Below are 25719 nucleotides of genomic sequence, written 5' to 3'. Positions count from 1 at the left end.
GTTGGAGGGTCCCAAGGTGGAAGACGAGGCATTCTTCCTCCAGGCATCGGATGGTTAGGGTTTGGCCATGGAGGTGGCCCCAGACCTGCATGTCCATGGTGGAATGGGAGGGATCTTGATGGAGTTTAGAAGGATGAGGAGGGGATCTGATTGAAACTTACAGAATACTGAGGGTCTGGATAGAATGGACGTTAGAAGATGTTCCCATTAGCAGGAGACACTGGGACACAAGGGCACATCTTCAGGGTGAATGGATTACCCTTTAGAATGGAGTTGAGGAATTTATTCAGCCAGAGGTGGTGAATCTGTAGAACTTATAACCACAGATGGCTTGGAGGTCAAGTCATTGAGTATTTGAGAGATAGATAGATAGGTTCCTCATAGTAAGGAGATCAAAGGTCATGGGGAGAAGGCAGGAGAGGGGGAGTTGAGAACCATATCAGCCATGATCAAATGGTGGAACAGATTCAATGGGCTAAATGGATTAATTCTGCTACTATATCTTATGGTCTCAGTCTCATGCTGACCTTCTCCATCATAGCCTTCCTGGAGAAGGGCTTATGCCCGAAACGTCGATTCTCCTGCTCCTTTGATGCTGCCTGAACTGCTGCGCTTTTCCAGCAATACATTTTTCAGCTCTGATCTCCAGCATCTGCAGTCCTCACTTTCTCCTTCTCCATCATAGCTTCACATTGATCAAATACACCAGATGATACTTACTCTGTATACCGGCTTGCCATTACTGTTTCCAATGCCAATGCGAACAAAGCAACCAACTGCTGTCTTGGAAAAGAAGGGCATGTGACACCATCGCTCCAGCTTATAGCGTGAAAGCCTGATTTTGTTGAGTTCCTCTGGTAAAGTGACCGGCAGCGACTTGGCTGGAACTTCCTCTTTTCTGTACCAATGCAAATGAAGTTAATTTTAGCAACAATGTACTGAAATCTTGATATCAGTATCTGACATAGCAAGCATCACAACACCACACCATCGTCAATCTCCGCAGTATTAGCGAGGTGTCCTGTTCCCATTGCTGTCCACTCTAGATCAGGCCTCTGGGACTGAACTTGATCTACCTATCTACAGTATTAACTCTGAAGAGATTCACTATAGCCGCACCACCCCTCCTGGAAGTTGCATTTTTTAAATAGAAGTATTACTCAAACACTTTCTTCCTACTCTCCTGGCACAGGATTAACACCCTATTCATTGGGAACACTGGTATTCACTGTCTCTAGAGGGAACATCCTCCTCTCACTCCTAATCCCTTCTCTTCTCATCCCACAAACACTGCCATCTTGCACTGCTTGGAAGTTAACAAGTGCTGACTCCCATGTGAACAATGCACTTACAACCCCCAGCCTTACAACAAACGCGGGGTGAAGCTTAACTAATTATAGTCTTTATTGTAGCATTGTCACCCAAACATCCATGGTGGGAGAGTAGCACCAAACATCAAGTCTCACACTGGTCACTTTCCCTACTTCTCGAATACTTCCACCTCTAAACATCTAAATCTGTTCCACTTCTCTCAATGCTCTTTTATGTCAGCCTCAACTCAAGAAACCCTCCACAATGCACAGCACTGAGCAACAACTCTCCTTCGATTAATTCCATCTCTGCTCCCCGAGCTATCTCATCGAAATTCACTGCCCAGCCACTACATGAAAACTTTCCCATCAGCACATGCACCTCCTCACCTCTCATGGTCTTAATTGTAGACAATTAATTATCAAACAATTAACTCTCTCCAACAACCCTGAAAAATGTCTTTCTCGGGTCTCACGCAATTTCCAAACTTCATACTTCCTCTATCAATATACATTCTTGGTAAACCTATGGTTTCTTCAATGACAGCTTTTCAATTTTCATCCATCTGACCCCAGCAAAACATTCAGCAGTGTGTACACCCACCACTCAAATTTTCACTCTGTCAAGTCCATAGGCTACTTATATAAGAGGTATCTTGCACACAACTATTGAGTCCATAATTCAGTTAGATTTAAAATAGCAATGGAAAAGGACAGACCAGATCTAAAACTTGAAGTTCTAAATTGGAGAAAGGCCAATTTTGACGGTATTAGGCAAGAACTTTCAAAAGCTGATTGGGGGCAGATGTTCACAGTTAAAGAGATGGCTGGCAAATGGGAAGTCTTCAGAAATGAGAATGTGAGAATCCAGTGAAAGTATATTCCTGTCAGGGTGAAAGGAAAGGCTGGTTGGTATAGGGAATGCTAGATGACTAAAGAAATTGAGGGTTTGGCTAAGAAAAAGAAGGAAGCATATGTAAGGTTAGATCGAGTGAATCCTTAGAAGAGTATAAACGAAGTAGGAGTATACTTAAGAGGGAAATCAGGAGGGCAAAAAGGGGACATGAGATAGCTTTGATAAATAGAATTAAGGAGAATCCAAAGGGTTTTTACAAATACATTAAGGACAAAAGGGTAACTTGTGAGAGAATAGGGCCCCTCAAAGATCAGCAAGGCAGCCTTTGTGTTGAGCCGCAGAAAATAGGAGAGATACTAAACGTGTATTTTGCATCAGTATTTACCGTGGAAAAGGATATGGAAGATATAGACTGTAGGGAAATAGATGGTGAAGTCTTGCAAAATGTCCAATTACAGAGGAGGAAGTGCTGGATATCTTGAAATGCATAAAGGTGGATAAATCCCCAGGACCTGATCAGGTGTACCCTACAACTCTGTGGGAAGCTAGAGAAGTGATTGCTGGGCCTGTTGCTGAGATATTTGTATCATCGATAGTCACAGGTGAGGTCCAGAAGACTGGAGGTTGGCTAACGTGGTGCCACTGTTTAAGAAGGGTGGTAAGGACAAAGCCAGGGAATTACAGACCAGTGAGCCTGACGTCGACGGTGGGCAGGTTGTTGGCGGGAATCCTGAGGGACAGGATGTACACGTATTTGGAAAGGCAAGATCTGATTAGGGATAGTCAACATGGCTTTGTGCGTGAGAAATCATGTCTCACAAACTTGATTGAGTTTTTTGAAGACGTAACAAAGAGGATTGATGAGGGCAGATGTGATCTATATGGACAGTAAGGCGCTCGACAAGGTTCCCCACGGGAGACTGGTTAGCAAGTTTTAATCTCACAGAGTACAGTGAGAACTAGCCATTTGGATACAGAACTGGCTCAAAGGAGAAGACAGAGGGTGGTGCTGGAGGGTTGTTTTTCAGACTGGAGGCCTGTAACCAGTAGAGTGCAACAAGGATCGGTGCTGGGTCCTCTACTTTTCATAATTTATATAAATGATTTGGATGTGAGCATTAGAGATATAGTTAGTAAGTTTGCAGGTGACACCAAAATTGGAGGTGTAGTGGACAGCAAAGGTGGTTATCTCAGATTACAACAGGATCTTGATCAGATGGGCCAATGGGCTGAGAAGTGGTAGATGGAGTTTAATTTAGATAAATGAGAGGTGCTGCATTTTGGGAAAGCAAATCTTTGCAGGACTTATACACTTTATGGTAAGGTCCTAGGGAGTGTTGCTGAACAAAGAGACCTTGGGGTGCAGGTTCATAGCTCCTTGAAAGTGGAGTTGCAGGTAGACAGGAAGGTGTTTAGTCAGAGTATTGAGTACAGGTGTTGGGAGGTCATGTTGCGGCTGTACAGGACATTGGTTAGGCCACTGTTGGAATATTGCGTGCAATTCTGGTGTCCTTCCTATCAGAAAGATGTTGTGAAACTTGAAAGGGTTCAGAAAAGATTTACGAGGATGTTGCCAAGGATGGAGGATTTGAGCTATAGGGAGAGGCTGAACAGGCTGGGGCTGTTTTCCCTGGAGTGTCAGAGGCTAAGGGGTGACCTTATAGAGGGTTACAAAATTATGAGGGGCATGGATAGGGTAAATAGACAAAGTCTTTTCCCGGGGGTCAGGGAGTCTAGAACTAGAGAGCATAGTTTAGGGTGGGGGTAAAAGATATAAAAGAGACGTAAGGGCCAACTTTTTCACGCAGAGGGTGGTACGTGTATGGAATGAGCTGCCAGAGGAAGTAGTGGAGGCTGATACAATTGCAACATTTAAGAGGCATTTGGATAGGTATATGAATAGGAAGGGTTTAGAGGGTTATGGGCCGGGTGCTGCTAGGTGGGATTGAAATTGGGTTGGGATATCTGGTCGGCATGGACGAGTTGGACCAAAGGGTCTGTTGCCATGCTGTACATCTCTATGACTCTGAGTCATGTGTCAGCAGATCAGACTCGGCCATACAACTGACCCTTAAACCATTAGATTACATGCCCTTCTACTCCAACACTTCAGGTGTAAGGTAAAGTTTTATTCCAGCTGCTGTTCAATATTACACAGCAGTGAAACATGCCCTGAAATGTATTTGTGTTAACAGGAATATAACAAGCCACAATAATTCAAATTAAGATCCTAGTTAGCCAAAGATGTTCACTGCAGGTAGGTCACAATCACATTAAGAACTTACTCTTCCTCTTCGTCAGAAGATGATGACCTAGATGATCGATCACTCTTCACACTTGACTGCTCTTCCTCCTCCTCCTCTTCATCATCAGAATAAACCTCACTGGCTTTTAGAGGCTGTTTCCTGGCCAATAATTCAGCTGAAATAAACAAGACAGATCAAACCCCAAGCTCATTGAATTTTACTGCATGAAAACAATGAAAAACAACTTCCTTTCCTAATGCTCAATTGTGCCACCCAAGTCATGACATTTTCCCTTCTGCTCTCTTGAATACTTGGTCACAGGTTCAAGGCTGCCAAGATGTACTCACATCTGTGCCTATCTATATGTTTCACTGGTCCAGTGAAACAACTGCCCTATCTACATCTCTCACCTACTTTTCCACACAGCATGCCTGCTAGGGACTAAAGTTCACTAACCTTCCCACTATTACCATTTGGGTTGTACCTGTGGAACAATTACTACCTTTCCCTGCATTTCCCCCTAGAGCTTGCTCACTAACAAATAAAGCATCCGATCCCATAACCTTACTGGGAAGAAAGCACTGATGTTGAATTGAAGTTGGCTGACAGGTGGTGACATCTTCCACCTTAACTGTACTTTCCTACATTACATAGTAACCACACTCTCAAAACATTTAATACCCTACACATTATTTTGAGATTGCTGGATGTTCAGTTGTGAGGAACACTATATGAATTTAAGTAATTTTCTCTATTACCCACCCCACTCAAAGTATGGCAATGGTATTCATCAACTAATACTCCTGCCACTTGACCTGCTTTTAATCACCTCAATGTCTCAGCTTATTCTTCCAAGTTCTTCTCTAACCCAACCAAGCTCCACTGCAAGTTACCCACCATACACCCCTGCCTGAAGCAATTTCTCATCCTCAGCACTTTACATCCATCACAAATCCTTTTGCCTTTTCTTCCATTCTACTGCTCTTCCTAAACTCAGTCACAGATAGCCCCTCTACTTGCTTCAACGTATCTGCACTGATGGTCCCTTTTGATATGCTTACCACAGTCAAAATCTTCACACAAACATATTTTAGTCAAGTTTACAATTTATCCTTTGAAGTCAAAGGCTAGGATTTGTTTCCTTATTTATCACTAGACATTGCTGGAATTTTTTTTCCTGCTACTGCAGCCAAGTAGTATTTTGGGACGATTTCCTCGTGTTAAAAGATTGAAATAAATGCAAGTTGCTGATGATGTCTGGGCTGTTGTGGAGGAGGTACTTAGTGGGGGAATGGTCTTGGTGAAGGAGATGGATCTAGCTACAGAGCCCAGAATAGGCAGGTAGCTTGCAGTTCCCCTTAAACAAACAGTTGCGCTGACATCTACAATATTCTCACTGAAGCCAACAAGAACATAGTGCACAGAATTTGAAGATTTAAAAAATTCTGCACAAAACTGAAAAACAAAGAAGAATTCAAGAGCAAAATGCTCTCCCCATCACTGAATAGGTTACAATTTGATGTGAGACATTCAAGGTCATGGAGACATTCAAGTCTGAAAAACAAGGTGGTAGTGTGGTTCATTCTCCATCAAAACATTAAGCTCATTGGATCTCGTTTTGAACTATCAGCTGGTTGGCCTGCAGCCACTGCATTTCTTACCTGTCTTGTTTTTCTTTTTCTCTCGTTCAGCTTTCAGCTCCTCCATTGCCTGAGACTTCTTATCCTGTTTCTCATCCCTTTTTGATCGCCGCTCTTTGTTGTGCGACATCACCTAAACGACAAATACACTTCAGCCGAGTCCTTGGGAGGCACTCATTTCCTTGTTAATCAATCTTATCGACCTTAACCAGTTTAGCAACTTCACATCCTCAAGAATAATTCCTCGTCCTTCAGTTCAAAACAGCCTTTCTTTAGCTGCTCTTACCCTGATGGCGCTCACCATCTACTGGTTAACCACCCCAGAGATGCTATCCATCCCCTTCATGTAAGCCTGACGGTGTACACATCGTACCTGCAGGTATATGGAGTTCATTCACCACCTTCTTTTGGCTAAACACGAAGGCCAGTGCTAACCAACTTATCATCTGGCTGAAACCAAGGCACTGAATCTACAGGTTCCCTGACAGTGAGAGGGCAGCTGAAGCAGTTCATTTTGACTGTATCCAGGATACTCTAAAGGATTACTTGACATCCCACTTTGGTTAGCAGTTTGTGGTAATCAAGTGAAAAAGAAATTTGATAACACAGTTGTCCTCTGTCCAAATCTACCAACAGCCAACATGTTAATGAGTGTATGGTAAATGTGGAAAGCACCTTCAGATTGGACAAGGCTTCTACAAAATACCTGAGACTCTTGGATCTGCTGCATCTTTTTCTCTCGCTCTTCCTCCATCTTCTTCTTCTTCTCTTTCTTTTCTTTCTTCTTTGCTGCCTTCAGCTTCTTTTCAATTTCAAACCTGTCAACAGATTAGAAGAAATCCTTGATTGCCAGTTAAGTCCAAAATTCAGAGTGGTGGGCAACGGGCTCAGCTAATCTGTACCACGCACATTACAGCTCCGACGCAAACAAATCTCATCAACCAAATTGGTATCACACTCAGTTTCAATCCAATTCAATAACCCATGTCTACAACATGCACTTTACCTACCCATCATCAAAAGGTGAAGCATTGGTCAAGGTGGCTAATTTTAGATGCCTGATATTCATTCATGCAAAATGGGGTCTAACTGAGGAAGTCAGGCTAGCCTCTCCCAAGTTAGATTAGAGTGGTCCTGGAAAGGCACAGCAGGTCAGGCAGCATCCGAGGAGCAGGAAAATCGATGTTTCGGGCAAAAGAGGACTCCAGACCTGCTAGTTAGGCAAACACTCAGCAGTAATAATTCTCTCCTTTTTGCCTGATTGTGTTTTTCTCTCTTTCTTTAGTTTTTCTATTCAGCTATCAAATTAGTGAACATTCAGTGAACAGAATCCCAGTATGTAACAAACAAGCATATATTTCTGGGAGTCTAATTAAACTGTTTGCATTAACCGATGACATGGAAATTCATGATGTACAGTTCTACATTTCCATGAACAACTCATTGTCCAAGGATTTAACAATGGCCTGGCGTCGATCACTTAAAACTGTTTATTTGCAACTTGCTAGTTATTATTTTTTAAAAATGTAACAATTAACTTGATGTCTGTGAGAGAAAGTGGAGATTATGATAAAAAAATTTGGGTTGTTGCTTACGTTCTACTAAAACATTATATTATTAATAAATTAACTTCTCAAGTTATAAACTTAATGTGCAAGATTTGTTATTTGTAAAGTCTAGGCAGGAAAAATTGCGCAGTTGGAAGGTCATTAAATGTTTTAATTCACTGTGTTGTGAATCCACGACAGGCATATTTGGTTTTGCTGGTTATGCCCATGTCACAACAACGCAGTGACATGATAATTGGTCCTAGCATCTCTAAGGTGCACAGGATTATATCAGTTTGTGTAACCATATCATTACCCAATGTCCATGCAGGAGGGTGAAATTCTCCCTTACTGATGCATGGTCAGACAGTGTAGAACTTTAATTACAAGAGCTGAAACTTCAATAGAGTTTTCAGTGCCACTCAAAACCATTTCCTACATGCCCAAGCATCAGTACTTGCTGAATGTATGATTCACTCAATACTGGCCAGCTCTAATGTTCAACAAGACATTCCCTGCCCCAATATAACACCTGCCACAATTACTAGGTGTTACATCTTCTGGAAGCTTCATCAAGTCACATTTAATCCTCTAATGAAGACAATAGGAGAGAGAAAAAGTTTGACCACAGGCAGAGAATCTCACCTCCTCCGTAGCACTTCTCTTTTCTCAATTCGATTATACAGTTCCTGCTCTCGTTCTTTCTCAGTCATTTGTTCCAATCTTGCACGATCCTCTTCATCACCCATGAAATCATCGTCATAGCCATCATGAAACTCCTCCTCCTCTGACGAGGACGAAGATTCTGAGCTTGAAGATGAGCTACTGCTTTCCGAATCAGAAACTTCTCCTGAAATTTCAAATGAGTGACTTAATCACCAAAAAACATCTACACAAGTGAAGCACTACAATGGAGATGAGTCAGGGTTGTGGGTGGTGACAGAACTAATGTTACATTTATACAACACTGAGTGTGACAAAGCGACATCCAGCATTTCTGATAATAACAGCAAGATTATCAGTATTCTGTTGTTACTCTGTATAATTGATGGCAATTCCTGATGCCCATGAAAGCAGCTGAATGTGAAGATCCAGAACTTGTCTGTGACACCCTGCAGTGAGCTGTTGCAGCAGTAATAGATGGAATCAATTAGAACCACTAGCTTATCATGGACATAGTTATTTACCACTCTTCCTGCTGTAGGAACCATATGAACATAAGAATTGAGAGAAGATTCGGCCATTCAGACCCTTGAGTCTGTTCTGCCATTTGATAATATCTGATTTAATCTGATCTGATTTTGGCCTGAATTCCACTTTCCTATCTACCCCACTACACCTTTGGATTCCATGAACTATAAAGAATTTCACTTAGTCTTAAAACTATTCAAAATCCTTTCCTCCCTTGCTTTTTGGAAACGAACGCCATAACCATCCGAAATAAAACGTTTCACCATAACTCAATGTAAAATGGGAGACTTTAAAAAAAATGTATACCCCGATTCTAAAATACCCACTTCCCACACACATCCTCTACGTGACATCTCACCTTCATCCACTCAACCCCTTGTGTGTCACTAACTTCTAACCCTCATCCACTCATGGCCTTGCACAATGCCTGATACACATTCTACTTACTCTGATGCTCTTGTGAAAGTAGTGACAGATGGTCAGGAATTAGTGCGCAGCTGTCATATTGAAATCAAACCAGCAATTAATTATATTTTGCTTTTCTTTTTTGGAGAGTGAAGAAATAAGTTTACCACAGGATTCAAATTATTTACCTTCCTCTGGTGCAGAGCTATCACCAGAACTATCCTCCGCTGAGCTGCCTGATGACGCTGCTTTGTTTACCGCTCTCTTGGTGGCCGTTTTCTTCTCCACACCCTTGCCTTTTCCCTTCTTTTTGGTCTTGCTGCCTCCCACTGTCCACTGAAAAGGAAAACATACTCTTAACTAAAACTCAAGTTCCCTCGACCTAACAATGTGCTTTAACACTTAGACTGGAATATGCCATATACACAGACACGTTTTTAATTTTTAGCATTGAGCATCCTGTGTCCTTGTAGGCACAAACTTAGATGCAGCTCAAGACTGACCAAAACACCTATGGGTCATTGACCATTCCATTAGCCCATGGATTTGGAAAGGGTTTTGCAACACCCAGCACTCAAACATATCATTGCTGAAACATAGGATAGAGAAATGGCGATTAAACTGAAAGCAGCACTCTCAGCAAGTTAAAACTAGCTTCACTTGCTAAGTGAACTGAAACTCTGCGATGATAAATAACAAGGGTGAGCATCGAAAGGTTGACAATTGAAAGATGTTATCAACTGCAGAATATCTGATGAACAGCTCTTTGTGCAATGAAAACATCCAGGTGTACAAGGCCCATTAAAAGGATACACCAAAACTAACTTGTGGCATTCTGAAGTATCTTAGCTTAACTGTGAACACCTGGCATCTACTGCTGGCTACAATACCCTGACAGTTTAGCATCATGAAGTATGGTTAGTTTATGTGGATCTGTGTCTCCAATGTTCCTTTTGCAGAAGTGTATCAATGCAGTGATTAGATGTTAAGAATCACTCCAGAGAGACTCGCAAACCAAAGGATTTTCTTCCCTGCTACCCAAATCACATGTAAATCACCCACCTCTAGGGACAAGGGAGACTTGTTACAGAAAAGAAGGCTCTCTGTCACATGGTTTTTCAGACTACATCCTTCACCTAAAATTCCTCAGCAACAGATCATAAACAACTGTATTCACCAATTCTGTGTGTATAATGGAAAGAGGTGCCTCCACAAAGTTCTGGCTCTGTCTAAAGGGGCAGCATGGTGCCTCAGTAATTAGCACTGCTGTCTCACAGCGCCAGGGACCCAGGTTCAATCCCGGCCTTGGGTGACTGTCTGCGTGGAGTTTTCACATTCTCCCAGTGTCTGCATGGATTTCCTCCCACAATCCAAAGATGTGCAGGTTAGTGAATTGACAAACCTAACTTGCCCATAGAGTTCAGGGATGTGTAGGTTAGGTGCATTAGTCAGGGGTAAATATAGAGTAATAGTGGAGGGAAATGGGTCTGGGTGGGTTACTCTTCAGAGGGTTGGTGTAGACTTGTTGGGCCAAATGGCCTGTTTCCACACTGTAGGGAGTCTATGATATTCTAAGATCTAAAAGGCAGACAATGGGTGTGCTGGCAGAGATACAAAATACAATGGATGGACCCTCCCAAAGAACTGTCGAAAACCTTACAACACTTGATAAAGAATTCTTTAGTGAAACTAAATCGCATACACAGGCCCACAGCAATACAGTGAGCAGCAACCCAAGATTCTCAGTTAAGTCTGACAGGAACAAAAGACTGAGAACACGCTGCTACTTGTGGGTTTCGGCTCATAAGGTGATTAGATCGAAGATCAACAGCATGTCACCATTATAGGTGACATCTGATGAAGGGCCAGTCATTCCAACTTCACTGTGGGACAACATCCTAGACATGGTCATTTGGAGCTTATAACATGGAAGTGCGAGTGTTGGACTGAGGTGGACAAGATGAAAAGTCACACGACAGCAGGTTATACACCAACAGGTTTGTTTGAAATCACAAGCTTTCTGAGCACTGCCCCTTCATCGGAAGAAGTGAAGAGAGCACCCAGCACAGATTTTATAATCGGAGATCAAAAGATCATATAAATGGTGTGAGCGAGACTCAATAAACCAAGTAATAGGTCTCTGCAGGTGATCAACAGCATCAGACAGTGTGAGTAAAGTGCCAACAGCTGACTGACAGTGAAGGGATGGCCTACAATCCGATTAATTGAGGCAGAGAGATAATTAGAAAAAGTTAAAGATAAGGTGGTGCTGGAGACAAACCATATGATTGAACTAACATGATAAATATAAGTCTCCTGCCAGGATCTACCCAAAGTAAGAAGTAATCGAAAACTGTACAAAAAAGGTTAGAGATGTCATTTGTGATAAAGGTGATGGTGTCAAAACAGGACAGTAAGGTAGATTTTACAAAGGCATGGAGATTAGCAGTTATAGAGCCAGGGCTCATTTAGTGTGGCACCCAGGGATCTCAAAAGAGATTGACAGCCGCATAGTCAACCTTGAAATTTGTGTTATTCACAAATCTGAGCAGAAAGTGCCATTGATCCTCACTAGACAGTGGGAACAGATCTATTTGTGATTTACAGATGGTCTTACTTTATTGCCGACAATATATAGAGGTGAAAAAGATTACACCACCACCAAAGAAACAGTCATCAGGGCCTTGCAAGAAATGTTCAATGCTCATGGGATTCCTAAAGCAGCTGTATGCAAGAATGGAACACAGTTTGCTAATTGCCAGTTTATAGCCATTTCTAGATTTGAACATATAACCAAACGAGGAAGTTCAGCACAGTTGAAAGACTTAAATTTCTTTTGAAGAAAACACTGACTCTTATAACTTGGTTAAATTACAAGTCTATCCCACTTCAGTATGGCTTCTTGCCGTCAGAATTCTAGATGAAAAGAAAATTGAAAACTCAATTCCCTTTCCTACCAAAAATGCCGAGTCCACTGGATGATAAATTTTAAAATAATTAAAAAAAAATTAAAACAGCAGAGTACTAATTTTAATATACATCAATGTGCATAAAAAATTGCTACACCTGGTTCAGGGGCAGCAGATTTGATACAGAGAATGGAACAGTCATCCAGGAGGCACTGGACTAACATGGATGCATCTTGGTTATATGAAGAATCAGCAGGAACCTTATCTCACTGCAGAGCAACCATTCACTGAAGTTTAATTGGGATGAATTCAATGAGGAACATCAAGACATCATGGTTCAAGGTCCACATTAGAATCAAGGTCCACAATTCTCAAGCCAAAGATGTACTAATCTTGTAAATCTGAAAATAATGACTTGAAGAACTGTGAAATCTCCAAATTACCTGAATGTGCGAAGGGGAGAACTGGTGTACTGGTAAATATAAATGTAGTTATATAGCCAAATGTACAATTTTAACTATGGGAGAAAAAAAAATTGAGTGGAGTTTAGCACAAGGCAATGGTTCTCAAAGGATTAATACTGCATTAAGCTCCACCTAATCTGATGATGTCATACATTCTTGGATGGAAAATGGCAAGTCAATTCAAAATTCTAATAAGACCAGAATGTCAACCTTGATAATATTAAAGATAATTGTCTAATTAATATAATTTGTAACTACTGCTATGATGCAATAAATAAAGAACATCTTGATTTTAAGACAAACGTCTCCTCTTGTTCTTACGGTCTGACGGAAATGGTTTTTTATGTTTGCTTTCAATGTTTATACATGCAAACCCTATTCCTATTTCCTAAAAAAGAGAGACTGCTTTTAAACCTTTGGATGCACTGATTTATTTTAAAAAAAGATGGTATGGATCAGAGGCTTTCCTATTAGCAGGTCCAGGCAGCGTGCTATGGAGAAGATCTTACTACCTGCCGTCTGCACCTCTCCTGTGGCTATGTCTGCATTAGAGTGCCCATGCAGAGAGAATTCATTTAAATATTACAGGCCTTTGGGACCAGGAACAGCTGCAGCATACCGTCACCTGGTAAGAATATTTTGATTTAACTTTGATAAGTTTCCATCAACCTCTTGGCTGTGTGTTACAGTTCCCCAACAGGGACTGTCAAAACCATTGCTGTTACTTTTTTTAAAAAAAATAGTTCATCACCACCAGTGGCAATGATAATTTATTTTTTTTTACTTAAAGTTTCTGATGATGTTTTGATTATGTGTTACAGCACCAACCAAGGGTCAGTTGACTTTTGTTTTAGAAAGGAGTCTTGGTTGTTGTATGCTAACCCAATCATTAGCTTGCAGAGGCTGGTCCTGCATCAAGGCCTCCATCAGAGCGGCCCGAGACTTGAAGTTCTCTCTCGGAGGGGAGGGAGGACATGGCAGAGAGATGACTGTACTAGGTCTTTGATTGCGCAGTGACCCTGACGGGCATGGAACGATCCCACTGCACATTACAGCCCAAGCCTGCTACAAATACTAACATATTCTTGACACATGCATAACAAAGTTAAAAATCTCACAACATCAGGTCATAGCCCAACAGGTTTATTTGGAAGTACAAGCTTTTGGAGCACTGTGCCTTTATCAGGTAGCTAGTGGAGTAGAATCATAGGACAGATTCTGCCAAATAAACCTGTTGGACTATAACCTAGTGTTGTGATTTTTTTTAAACCTTGTCCACCCTAGTCCAACACCAGCACCTCCACATCATGACATCCATAACACACCAAAAATACTGTGCATTATAGAGCTAGAGTGGTAGTAGTTATAAATTAGATTAGATTAGATTACTTTACAGTGTGGAAACAGGCCCTTCGGCCCCACAAGTCCACACCGACCCGCCGAAGCGTAACCCACCCCTACCCCTACATTTACCCCTTACCTAACACTACGGACAATTTAGCATGGCCAATTCACCTGACCTGCACATCTTTGGACTGTGGGAGGAAACCGGAGCACCCAGAGGAAACCCACGCAGACACGGGGAGAACGTGCAAACTCCACACAGTCAGTCACCTGAAGCGGGAATTGAACCCGGGTCTCTAGCGCTGCGAGGCAGCAGTGCTAACCACTGTGCCACCGTGCCGCCCAAAATGTAGAGGGAACTTGCCATTTTCACATTTGTAATACACTGAAGGGAATCCCCTCTCCCTGTATAGTCAGGGAAATCACACATGACCTGTTCAAAAATTGAGAAATAAAAGTATATAGCTCACCTCATCGCCACTGTCTGAGGTTTCCGAATCTGATGATGCTGATGGTTTGCTTGCCTGCTGCTCCTGCTGTTCTGGCTCACTCCGTTTCCTCTTAGCCAATGACAGCAATTCCTAAATGAGTTGAGAAAACAAGATGTATCACTTAATGTATTTCTCATTTGCACATTGCACATGCACACACAACCATAGGAGAGGTGCAGACACTCAGGTAGTATGAGTCGAGAACGTGGTGCTGGAAAAGCACAGCAAGTCAGGCAGCATCCGAGGAGCAGGAGAATCGACATTTCAGGCAAAAGCCCTTCATCAGGAAGGAGGCTGGGAACCTCGGGTTGGAGAGCTAAATGGGAGAGGGGTGGGGCTGGAGAGGAAGGTAGCTAAGAGTGCAATAGGTGATGGAGGTGGGGGTAATAGTGAGAGGTCAGAGGGGAGGGTGGAGCGGAAACGTGGGAAGGAAAATGGACAGGTAGAGCAGGTCATGAGGGCGGTGCCGAGTTGGAAGGTTGGATCTGTGATAAGGTGGGAGGGAGGGGAAATGAGGAAACTGGCAGGTTTCCATAGCCTGCTGACTGGAGTGAAGTGAGGGACTACGATAGGGCTTTGCAAACTACTTTCCTCATGCAAGTCCATTTTAAGTCACTAGTATTTCTAGTGCTAATTAGATATGGGCAATAAACACTGGACTTCCCAGCAATTCCACATCCCATGTAAAAGTACCTAAAGATCTTAAAAACTAATGTGACCCTTCCCAGACATCAAAAACAGAACAGTATTACAGCACTAATAACATTCAATACAATTACATTGTATCACATGACATTAAATATGAAAATCTGTTTTTAAGTTATTTTGTAGAAATATAATTTTATATCCTACAAGTGTCAGACAAGGTCTCCATATGTCACTCTTCCTAAAAGCATTGCCCACACCTCCACTCCACACAGGTTACTCCATCTCACAACAGTCCCTGATGTCAATCACGCAGCAGAACCTATTTCAAACCTCTCCCCCAACCCCCACCTCCCCCCCGCTCCGGCCAAATGCCTCATACTCTGGCTTCACTGTTCCATCTCCCTCCAGCCCTACCAAATTTCAAGATTGACAAAATAAAGGAATGTCATCCCATGACAGCAGGTAGGCGATAAGTTGGCAGGTATTTCTGTTTCATTTTTGCCCTTTATGTTGAAGTTAGCAGGATGCATCAAACATTGGTACAGTGATAGGAGTAGAGGGGAGTTAGAGGTCATAGGTATATCATATCATTAGAAAAAAACATTACGCAAGAAATAATTGGAGTTTGTAATAAAGGTAATCTAAACTTAAAGGGAATTTTAATATCCATATAGACTGGACAAATCAAATTCGCAAAAGTAACACGGAAAATAAGGCATCGATGAGACCATATCTGGAGTACTGTATACAGTTCTGGTCCCCTTGAGGAAGATGTAATTGCATTGGAGACAGTTCAGAGAAAGTTCACTAGATTAATTCCAAAGATTAAAAGTTTGTCTTATAAGATACAGCAGTTCAGGACTATACTCAAGAGTTTTAAAGGATGAGAGGAGATCTAATTCATGTATATAAGCAGCTAAGGGGATAGTCAAAATAGACAGATGGAAAACGGATGTTTCCTCTTTCGGGACAATCTAGAACAAGAAGTCATAGTTTTAGACGAAGAGGCTGCATATTTAAAATGGAGAGGAGGAGGAATTACTTCTCTCAAAGGAATGTGAATCTGTGGAATTCACTACCACAGTAGAGGGAAATCGGAACACTTAAGTAGACAGATTTGTAATTACTAATGAATTATGACGAGTGGGTGGGAAAGTGGAATTGAGGATGAGATCAGCCACAAGCAAATTGAGTGGTGGAGCAGGTTCTAGGGGTTAAATTGCTTGCTCCTGGCTCTTATGTAAAATGAATTACTTAAGAAAGAGCTGGCTAGAGTTGTTCAGGTAAGTAGACTAAAAGGGTATTGCAGTACAATAACAATGAGACTCAAACAATTCAAAATGTTCAACAAAAATACATCCTAAAACAGAAGCTCAGCAAGAAAGATCTAAGCTTCCACAAAAGTTAGGGATTATATTACAGATGTTTAAAAAAAGCTGTACTATTGCAAAAAGTAGCAAAACCCTGAGGATTGAGAGGTTTCAGAAGTCATTAAAAGGCACCCAATAGCTAATAAAAGGGAATAAGTAAAATGAGAGTAACTTAGGCAGGAACATAAAAACAGATGAGACTTTTTATGGTCTAAAAAAAAGGGGAATAACAGAAGTAAACTGAAACAAAACTTATGCTTGTCACGTGATGAAATCCCCTAGTTATATCCATTTACTTTGTCTGAGCAAACCAGACATTTAAACTGTTAATTTTACTCTACTGTGCAGACTTTCAGGGTCCATGCCCGGCAGCGACTTCTGAAACAGGAAGTCATAGCTCTGCAGACCCTCCGAGCAGCTGCACAATTTAAAAAGGGGAAGGTGGCCAGCCATGAAACCAGCAGTTGCAAAAAAATTTGGTGGCATCATACAATTCTGGCTAGCAATAAGAAACATCTTACTGCAAAGTTTTCAACTGGTCACTTCAGGGGAAAAAAGAAATCAATAGAGGAAACAGCACACCTGGAGCATTGCATATAGTACTGTCCACCATACTTGCAGAAGGATGTTAACACATTGGAAGTAGTTCAAAACAGGTTTACATAGATTAATAGCTGGAATTGCAGAATGCCTTGAGGAAAGGATAGGTCTACATCCTCTGAAGATAAGAACCAGAGAGGACTTATTCAAATAAGGAGACATAACAGGTGGTGTGGGAAAGGTTGCCTCCTTTTGTATCCAGAAGTTTAAAAACAAGTGGCTCCTCATTTAAAGCAGAGATGAGGAAACATACTCTCTCTCTCTCTCGGAGGGTCAAGTTCTTTCGAATTCCCTTCCTTAAAAGGCAGTGGATGCTGAATCTGTCTATGTTCAGATGTATGAATGGGATTTGATGGAGTGAATTGCTGAGAAATCTGTGCAATCTGACTTGATAGGTGGAGTGCCCAATCACAGTATATAATCCCGTTCACCACGTTAATTCTGAATGTTAGATTAAGTTATATATATTATATGGATTACTAAACAAGCTGTAATGCAAAGTAAGATCATCTTTCAATCCATGGAACCTTATGGCTTTAGTCTCTCAGCAAGTCTTCTGGATCTGACTCTTTATAGAATTTAAAGGTAACCAGTCCCTAATAATAAGGTTAGCCGTACACTCTAGAATCATAATAGTTCTCTTAGCAGAGAACGTAAATTGCATACCAGAAGAGAGAGTAACAAAGAGTCTAAATAAGAGTGAGAAACTTCAAGTAATTAATAAAGAAAAATTAAGGAAAGCTTACAACCGAAAAGTAGAATTTCTACATCTTCATGGCTAACCACCCAGATTTAGATTAGATTAGATTAGATTACAGTGTGGAAACAGGCCCTTCGGCCCAACAAGTCCACACCGACCCGCCGAAGCGAAACCCACCCATACCCCTACATTTACCCCTTACCTAACACTACGGGCAATTTAGTATGGCCAATTCACCTGACCCTGCACATCTTTGTGATGTGGGAGGAAACCAGAGCACCCGGAGGAAACCCACGCAGACACGGGGAGAATGTGCAAACTCCACACAGTCAGTCGCCTGAGGCGGGAATTGAACCCGGGTCTCTGGCGCTGTGAGGCAGCAGTGCTAACCACTGTGCCACCGTGCCGCCCACAAAGAGACAACCAGAAACAACGAATGCCTGGTTTATGAAATTCCAAAATTCTCTAGATTTTAAAACAGTCCCAGGCACAGGCCAGTTAATTGATATCACTTGCTGGAATAATACTGAAAGTAGATCTGGGAATTACACATTAAAGAATCAAAACCTGCAACCCATTCTAAAGATGAAAGACTTAACAGCAATCTAGCTTTGTTCAATATATAATATCAGTTGCATGACACTATGATCTAGTGCAATAGATTCTGTGTCCTATGACCCTGCCCCACTAGCTACCTGACAAAGGAGCAGCGCTCTGAAAGCTAGTGTTTTCAAATGAACCTGTTGCGACTATAACCTTTTAACAGAATCTATTAACAATGGACTAGACAAAACCAATATGCTTTATAAAAGGGAAACATGTTTGATAGATTTATTGTACATGGGTGGTCAGGGATATAATAGATGGTTCTCAAAACCTCCTCAATGAGGTCGCACAAAAGTTATACAAATTAAGGGCTCATGGTGTTGGATTACGGTACGAGCAGACAGCACGAATAAATGGGCATTTCCAAGTTGGTAGTCTGCAACTAGTGTAGTGGGGTGCTGCAAGGATCTATGCTGTGGTCTTAAATATTTACAACCATCTTAATAATTTAAATACAAGATCAAAAGTAATAATCTACATTTTTGCTAATAAAAGACCGTGCAAATGTAAACTGTGGGGACGACAAGAGGTTGTTAAGGGATATAGACTAGTTAAATGAAAGTCTTCAAGGTGATACATGGAGTTTAATGCAGTAAAGTGAAGATTAATTATTTTGATAATAATAGAAAATCAAGACGTTTCAAAAAGGCATGGCACTTTTTAATATTGATATCCAAAAATATTTGGGTGTAGTTGTACAAGATACACTGTTATCATGCAAGTCCAGCAAGCAATAAGGAATTCAAATCATGTGTTGGCCTTTATTGCAAAGGAATCTCAGGACAATTGCACAATGTTTTTTATAAGGCATCACTCAGTACTGTGCACAGATACGCTGTCCATATTGAAGGGAGAATATACTTACATTGGGAGCACTAAAACAAAGGTTCACTAAGTTAATCCCCGAGATAAGAGACTGAGTAAACCGTGTAGACCCAGTCTATAAGGAGGGGCTTGACAGGGTAGATACTAAGGTTGGCTTCCCTTGGCTGGTAAATCTCATATGGGGGCACAATCTCAGGATAAGGTGTCGATCATTCATGAATGAGAGGAGAAACTCAGTTGTGAACCTTTGGAATTCCCTACCCTAGATGATTAGGAATATTTCATTGAGTACATTCAAAGTTGAGTTAGATGAATACTGTGTTTCACAGAATCAAGGGACATGGGAAGTGGTGTTGAGACAGAAGATCAGCAATGATAGTACCGAATGAGAGTTTAAGCAGCTACTGACTCCCTCTCCTAATAGTGCTTAAATACTGCTCTACATTATACACACATAACCCCTGTCTAAAACATATTGCAGCGGCTTATACCATGCAGATTTTCTACAAGTCTTTCCCAAATAACACCAATGAAGCAAGTGTAAATTTGTGTTCCCATTGCAATCAATGCAGCTACGCTGGAAGCTTTATGCAAGAGATTCACTGGAATCCCTCTCTGAACAACAGCATCACTCGAATAATTATCTCTACTTTCAGTTAAGGCTGCACATCTGGAGTAGAGGCTGGCAATAAAAATCAACCTGAAAACCCAGGTGAGTTATGGACGATATAGACTGTAGGGAAATAGACGGTGACATCTTACAAAATGTCCAGATTACAGAGGAGGAAGTGATGGATGTCTAGAAACAGGTAAGGTGGATAAATCCCGAGGACCTGATCAGGTGCACCCAAGAACTCTGTGGGAAGCTGGAGAAGTGATTGCTAGACCTCTTGCTGAGATATTCGTATCATTTATAGTCACAGGTGAGGTGCCGGAAGACTGGAGGTTGGCTAACATGGTGCCACTGTTTAAGAAGGGTGGTAAGGACAAGCCAGGGAACTATAGGCCAGTGAGCCTGACCTCAGTGGTGGGCGAGTTGTTGGAGGGAATCCTGAGGGACAGGATGTACATGTATTTGGGAAGGCAAAGACGGATTAGGGATAGTCAACATGGCTTTGTGCGTGGGAAATCATGTCTCACAAACTTGATTGAGTTTTTTGAAAGATGTAACAAAGAGGATTGATGAGGACAGAGCGGTAAATGTGATTTATATGGACTTCAGTAAGGTGTTCGACAAGGTTCCCCATTGGAGACTGGTTAGCAAAGTTAGATCTCATGGAATACAGGGAGAGCTAGCCATTTGGATACAGAACAGACTCAAAGGTAGAAGACAGAGGGTGGTGGTGGAGGGTTGTTTTTCAGACCAGAGGCCTGTGACCAGTGGAGTGTCACAAGGATCGGTGCTGGGTCCTCTACTTTTTGTCATTTACATAAATGATTTGGATGTGAGATAAGAGGTACATTTACAGATGACACCAAAATTGGACAGTGAAGAGGTTTCCTCAGATGACAACAGGACCTTGACCAGATGGGCCAATGGGCTGAGAAGTGGCAGATGGCGTTTAATTCAGATAAATGCAAGGTGCTGCATTTGGGAAAACAAATCTTAGCAGGACTTATACACTTAATGGTAAGGTCCTAGGGAGTGTTGCTGAACAAAGAGACCTTGGAGTGCAGGTTCACTCCTTGAAAGTGGAGTCGCAGGTAGATAGGATAGTGAAGGCGGCATTTGCTATGCCTTCTTTTATTGGTCACAGTACTGAGTACAGGTGTTGGGAGGTCATGTCGCGGCTGTACAGGACATTGGTTAGGCCACTGTTGGAATATTGCGTGCAATTCTGGTCTCCTTCCTATTGGAAAGATGTTGTGAAACTTGAAAGAGTTCAGAAAAGATTTTAAAGGATGTTGCCAGGGTTGGAGGATTGGAGCTATAGGGAGAGGCTGAACAGGCTGGGGCTGTTTTCCCTGGAGCATCGGAGGCTGAACGGTGACTTTATAGAGGTTTACAAAATTATGAGGGGCATGGATAGAGTAAATAGGCAAAGTTTTTTCCCTGGGGTCGGAGTGTCCAGAACTAGAGGGTATAGGTTTAGGGTGAGAGGGGAAAGATATAAAAGAGACTTAAAGGGCAACTTTTTCCACACAGAGGGTGGTATGGGTATGGAATGAGCTGCCAGAGGAAGTGGTGGAGGCTGGTACAATTGCAACATTTAAGAGGCATTTTGATGGGTATATGAATAGGAAGGGTTTGGAGGGAAATGAGCCAGGTACTGGCAGGTGGGACTAGATTGGGTTGGGATATCTGGTCGGCATGGACGGGTTGGACCGAAGGGTCTATTTCCATGCTGTACATCTCTATGACTATGAGTGGTCTGAATAAGTATGAAAATGTAGCTAGCAATTCTAGAACCTAAACTTTTTCAAGAGTACAAGTAGTCCAATTAAATCACTTGAAAGTCTACTTAATCAATAGGATCTCCAGATTTGTCCCTCAGGCACTGCAATTTTATGAAATTCACTCTCTGATGCATATAAAAGAGCTGGAATTTAATATCATTTGTTCTATTGGGCCGCAATACATGGTAAACTCTTTGTATTGTTGTTGACAAAGGAGGAAGAATTGGACAATGCGTCAGAAGTGGAAATAGTGGAGGCAAGGAAATGGTGAAAACTGCAAGAGAGGTTGCACTGGAAAGGCTGGTTCTGCTTATGGTATCACCTGATGTGGACAGCTTGCATCCCAGGCTGCTGAATGAAATTGGGCAGATTTGAAAGAACCCTAGACATGGGGAATGATAAAAGATTTGAGAGTGGCAAATATGACAAATGTAATTCAAGAAAAGATGAGAGAACAATCCTAGCAACTATAGGCTGGTCCATTTAACAGCGGTGGAGGGCAGGATTTTGGAATCCATGATCAAGGAAAAACATGCATTTGGAGATATTTGAGTTAATTAAAAGGCAGTAAGAATTTCAGTTAATTACAGAGAGCTAGCAGGGATTTCGTGAAGTCAGATCATGCTCGACTGATCAAATTGAATTTTCTGATCAAGCAAAACTGACACTTGATGAGGATGAGGCAGTGGATGTTGTGGAGTTTTAAAAAGTGTTTAAAATGTTATCACCAACAAAAAACTGGTTCACAAAATGGAACCGTATGGAATAAAGTGGTTAGCATCCAAAAAGATTAGAAAATTAAGGAAACAAAGTCATGGTAGATGGTTTCCTCCCCCCATCTCTATGGTAGCAAGCAGTGGTACTCTCCTAGGGTTAGTGTTAGGACCGTTGCTTTATTTTACTTTTTGTAACTAACAATCTTGGAATACAGTAAAATTTTAAAATCTGAAGACGTCAAACTTGGAAAAGAGGCAGACAGTGAGAATGTTATGAATTACCCACAGCTACCATACTGTGCAAACAAGTGGCAGATGGATTAGATTACTTACAGTGTGGAAACAGGCCCTTCAGCCCAACAAGTCCACACCGACCCGCCGAAGCGCAACCCATCCATACCCCTACATTTACCCCTTTAACCTAACACTATGGGCAATTTAGCATGGCCAATTCACCTAACCTGCACATTTTTGGACTGTGGGAGGAAACCGGAGGACCCGGAGGAAACCCACGCAGACACGGGGAGAATGTGCAAACTCCACACAGTCAGTCGCCTGAGTCGGGAATTGAACCCGGGTCTCTGGCGCTGTGAGGCAGCAGTGCTAACCACTGTGCCACCGTGCCGCCCAAAGTAAAAAGTGAAAAAGCTGAAGAAAATCAGCAGGTCTGAAAGCATCAGTGAACAGAGAAACAGTTAACTTTTAGAGAGCAACTCTTCCTCAGAATAATAGGATTGAATTTTTTTTGACGGAATAGGATAAAGTACAGACTTAATGTCACAATTCTAAGAGTGTGCAAAGAAAGAGAGCAGGGTTGCATGTTAGTCAATCTTTGAGGGTGGCAGGACATATTAATAGATTTCCTACAGTATGGAAGTGGGCCATTCGGTCAATCAAGTCCACACCGACCCTCTGAAGAGCATCCCACCCCATCCTTGTAATCCTGCATTTCCCGTGGCTAATCTACATGGCCTGTACATCCCTGGACATTATGGGCAAATTAGCATGGCCAGTCGACCTAACCTGCGCATCGTTGGACTGAGGAAGCCAGAAACGCACACAGATACAGAGACAATGTGCAAACTCTATACAGACACTCACCTGAAGGTGGAATTGAACCAGGGTCACTGGTGCTGGAGGCAGCAGCGCGAACCACTGAGCCATTATAGGTTAGACATATTGAGAGAGTGGTTAGCAAAACAAATTGCATCTTGGACTTCACATATTGAGGTACAATACACAAATAGAGTGGTTGCGCTGATCCTTTATAAAGCTCTGGTTAGGCCCCAAACTAAAGTTCTGATTCCCATTCTGATCAGCATATTTTACAGAGGTGGTGAAGATAGTGATTAGGTTGGAAAGGCTGGGGTAGTGCTCCTTGGAACATTGAGGGGGGTAATGATAGATATAGAGATTATGACAGAGTTAGGTTAGGGGACTTATGTTTAAGAGTTTAGCCAAGAGATGCAGGGAGAATCTGTGGAAGAACTGTGTATCTTGCTGCCAAAATTGCTGGAAGCAGAAACATTTAAAAGGAATTGGTATAGATATTTGAAGGAAACAACCTTGAGCAGAAAATTTAGACTGACTGGCCTGTATCATAGGGAACCAGCACAGACTGAATGGGTCAAACATTAAGACAACGAGGTGATCTTTACTCTGTAACTGAAGTGGGTTACCACATTTCCAAAAGTTCACTTCCCTGAGAAAAAGTAAGAAGCCACCATGCAAAACAGTAAATCATGATAGGAGAAAGAAATTTAGTAAAATGGTAAAAAATGAAAGTTTTTAATTTTATATATTGACACTCCTCAAACAATTCTAAATTTATTCCTATAGCTTGTTGGTTATCATTTACTGACACAGGAATCTTCCTGCATGCGTCAATTTCCTTAACGGGTTTTATGTTGCCACACTTCATAGTTCAATCAATATATAGTGCCCATCCAGACGGATATATTAGTATCAAATACATGAAACCTACCTAGTTCATCTGTGCAAGTGGGGTCAAAGTGGTTACACGTATTTGCAAAACATCTTTGAGTGCTACTAGTACTTTGGTAATTTAGTAATTTTTTTGTTGTATCAATTGATTGACAATCAGATAAAATTAACTGGGTTTCTGAACTTCCCTTTAATCTGTTTCACGTTCCTGATGTTCCTTTCTTTAATCTGGGGAAATTATATTTCCCAAGTTATCTCTTTCAAGAAATTTAAAACAATTCAATTTCCAACAGTAAGGACTACAGATGCTGGAGATTACTGTCAAGTGTGTGGTGCTGGAAAAGCACAGGTCAGGCAGCATCCAAGGAGCAGGAAAATCGACATTTCGGGCAAAAGCACTTCATCAGGAAAGCCTCTTGCTGAGGCGAGTATAAGGTCAGTCACTAGACTGATTCCAGCAACAAGAGATAGCCTTGAGAAGATATTGAATAGATAATATGTAAATTGTTTAATAAAATAAGATTTGATGTCATTTCAGCATGTTGAATTCTGAATGGACTTGGTAGTATAGATACTGAGAACATGTCCCTTGCTAGTCCCTTTCGAATATTCCTGATGAAGGGCTTTTGTCCTAAATGTCAATTTTCCTGTTTCTTGGATGCTGCCGGACCTGTTGTGCTTTTCCAGCGCATCTCGACTTCCTACACCTTTCAACAGCCCTCTCTCCTAGATGCTAGTCATTTAAAACATCCCCAATTTAGTTCAATCTTGTACAACTCTATGAACCTTGCTCCATCAGCTAGATTTCATAGATTCAAAAAATTCACAAGATGCCAGCATACCAACTGGATTCAGATGACTGCCAAATTTTAGAGTTTTCCACAATCCCTTCAGAAGTTGCTCTTTATAATTGCTGATGCTTTGGACCAACTGCAAAAGTCTGATAATATATAAAGGCTATACATTCCAAAAGAATATTTACTTCAACGCCGCAAAGAGATGGCAGAGTACTCTCTTGGCATTCTGACCAATATCTCGTCCCCACCTAATATCTAAATAAGTCATTGTATTATGCCATTCATGCACTTTTATGGTTATATTACCTAATGCCAACTTCCTTTCCCCATAACCCTGCATGCCATTTCCATCCAAAATCATCATCCAATACTCTCGACTGCCTCAACTGAACTTGCCGCAAACACTGTTCCAAGTGATCAAGACATTAATTGGTTTCTACTTGCGAGATCTCACTGTGCACAAATCAGATCTCAAGCTCCAACACAACAGCAATTACTTCAAAAGAGCTCAGTTGACTGCAAAGCTCTTTGGGACAGTGACATGCAAGGTGCTACTGAAACAGTTCTTCCCTTTAACTCCGTCAGACCTGTCTACTCCAAATCTCTCCTCGCCAGACTTTATTTCAATCATCTGAAACGCACTTCTCCAAATCTCTGCTGCCCATACTCAATGGTGCACAAAATTCCACTCAACCAAAGTACTGCTCTCACTA

The 25719-nt window shown here is 41.6% G+C and overlaps 1 protein-coding gene across 1 annotated transcript in view; it reads right to left on the bottom strand.

Annotated features, from left to right (window-relative positions):
- rtf1 (RTF1 homolog, Paf1/RNA polymerase II complex component) overlaps positions 1-25719 on the bottom strand; it is a 64284-nt gene that overhangs the window by 30779 nt on the left and 7786 nt on the right. The window contains exons 2-8 of the mRNA XM_087990170.1: positions 14383-14493; positions 9384-9531; positions 8245-8449; positions 6759-6870; positions 6074-6185; positions 4452-4587; positions 721-898 (exon numbers count right to left, since the gene is read on the bottom strand). Of these exons, the coding sequence (XP_087846296.1) occupies positions 721-898; positions 4452-4587; positions 6074-6185; positions 6759-6870; positions 8245-8449; positions 9384-9531; positions 14383-14493 (1002 nt within the window). The remainder of the gene's footprint in view (positions 1-720; positions 899-4451; positions 4588-6073; positions 6186-6758; positions 6871-8244; positions 8450-9383; positions 9532-14382; positions 14494-25719) is intronic.

Source organism: Chiloscyllium plagiosum, unplaced genomic scaffold (assembly GCF_037043375.1).
Source record: "Chiloscyllium plagiosum isolate Xiang-an unplaced genomic scaffold, Cpla_swu_hap1 HiC_scaffold_8, whole genome shotgun sequence".
Lineage (NCBI taxonomy): Eukaryota > Metazoa > Chordata > Chondrichthyes > Orectolobiformes > Hemiscylliidae > Chiloscyllium > Chiloscyllium plagiosum.
This window is presented reverse-complemented; position numbering and strand designations above follow the sequence as displayed.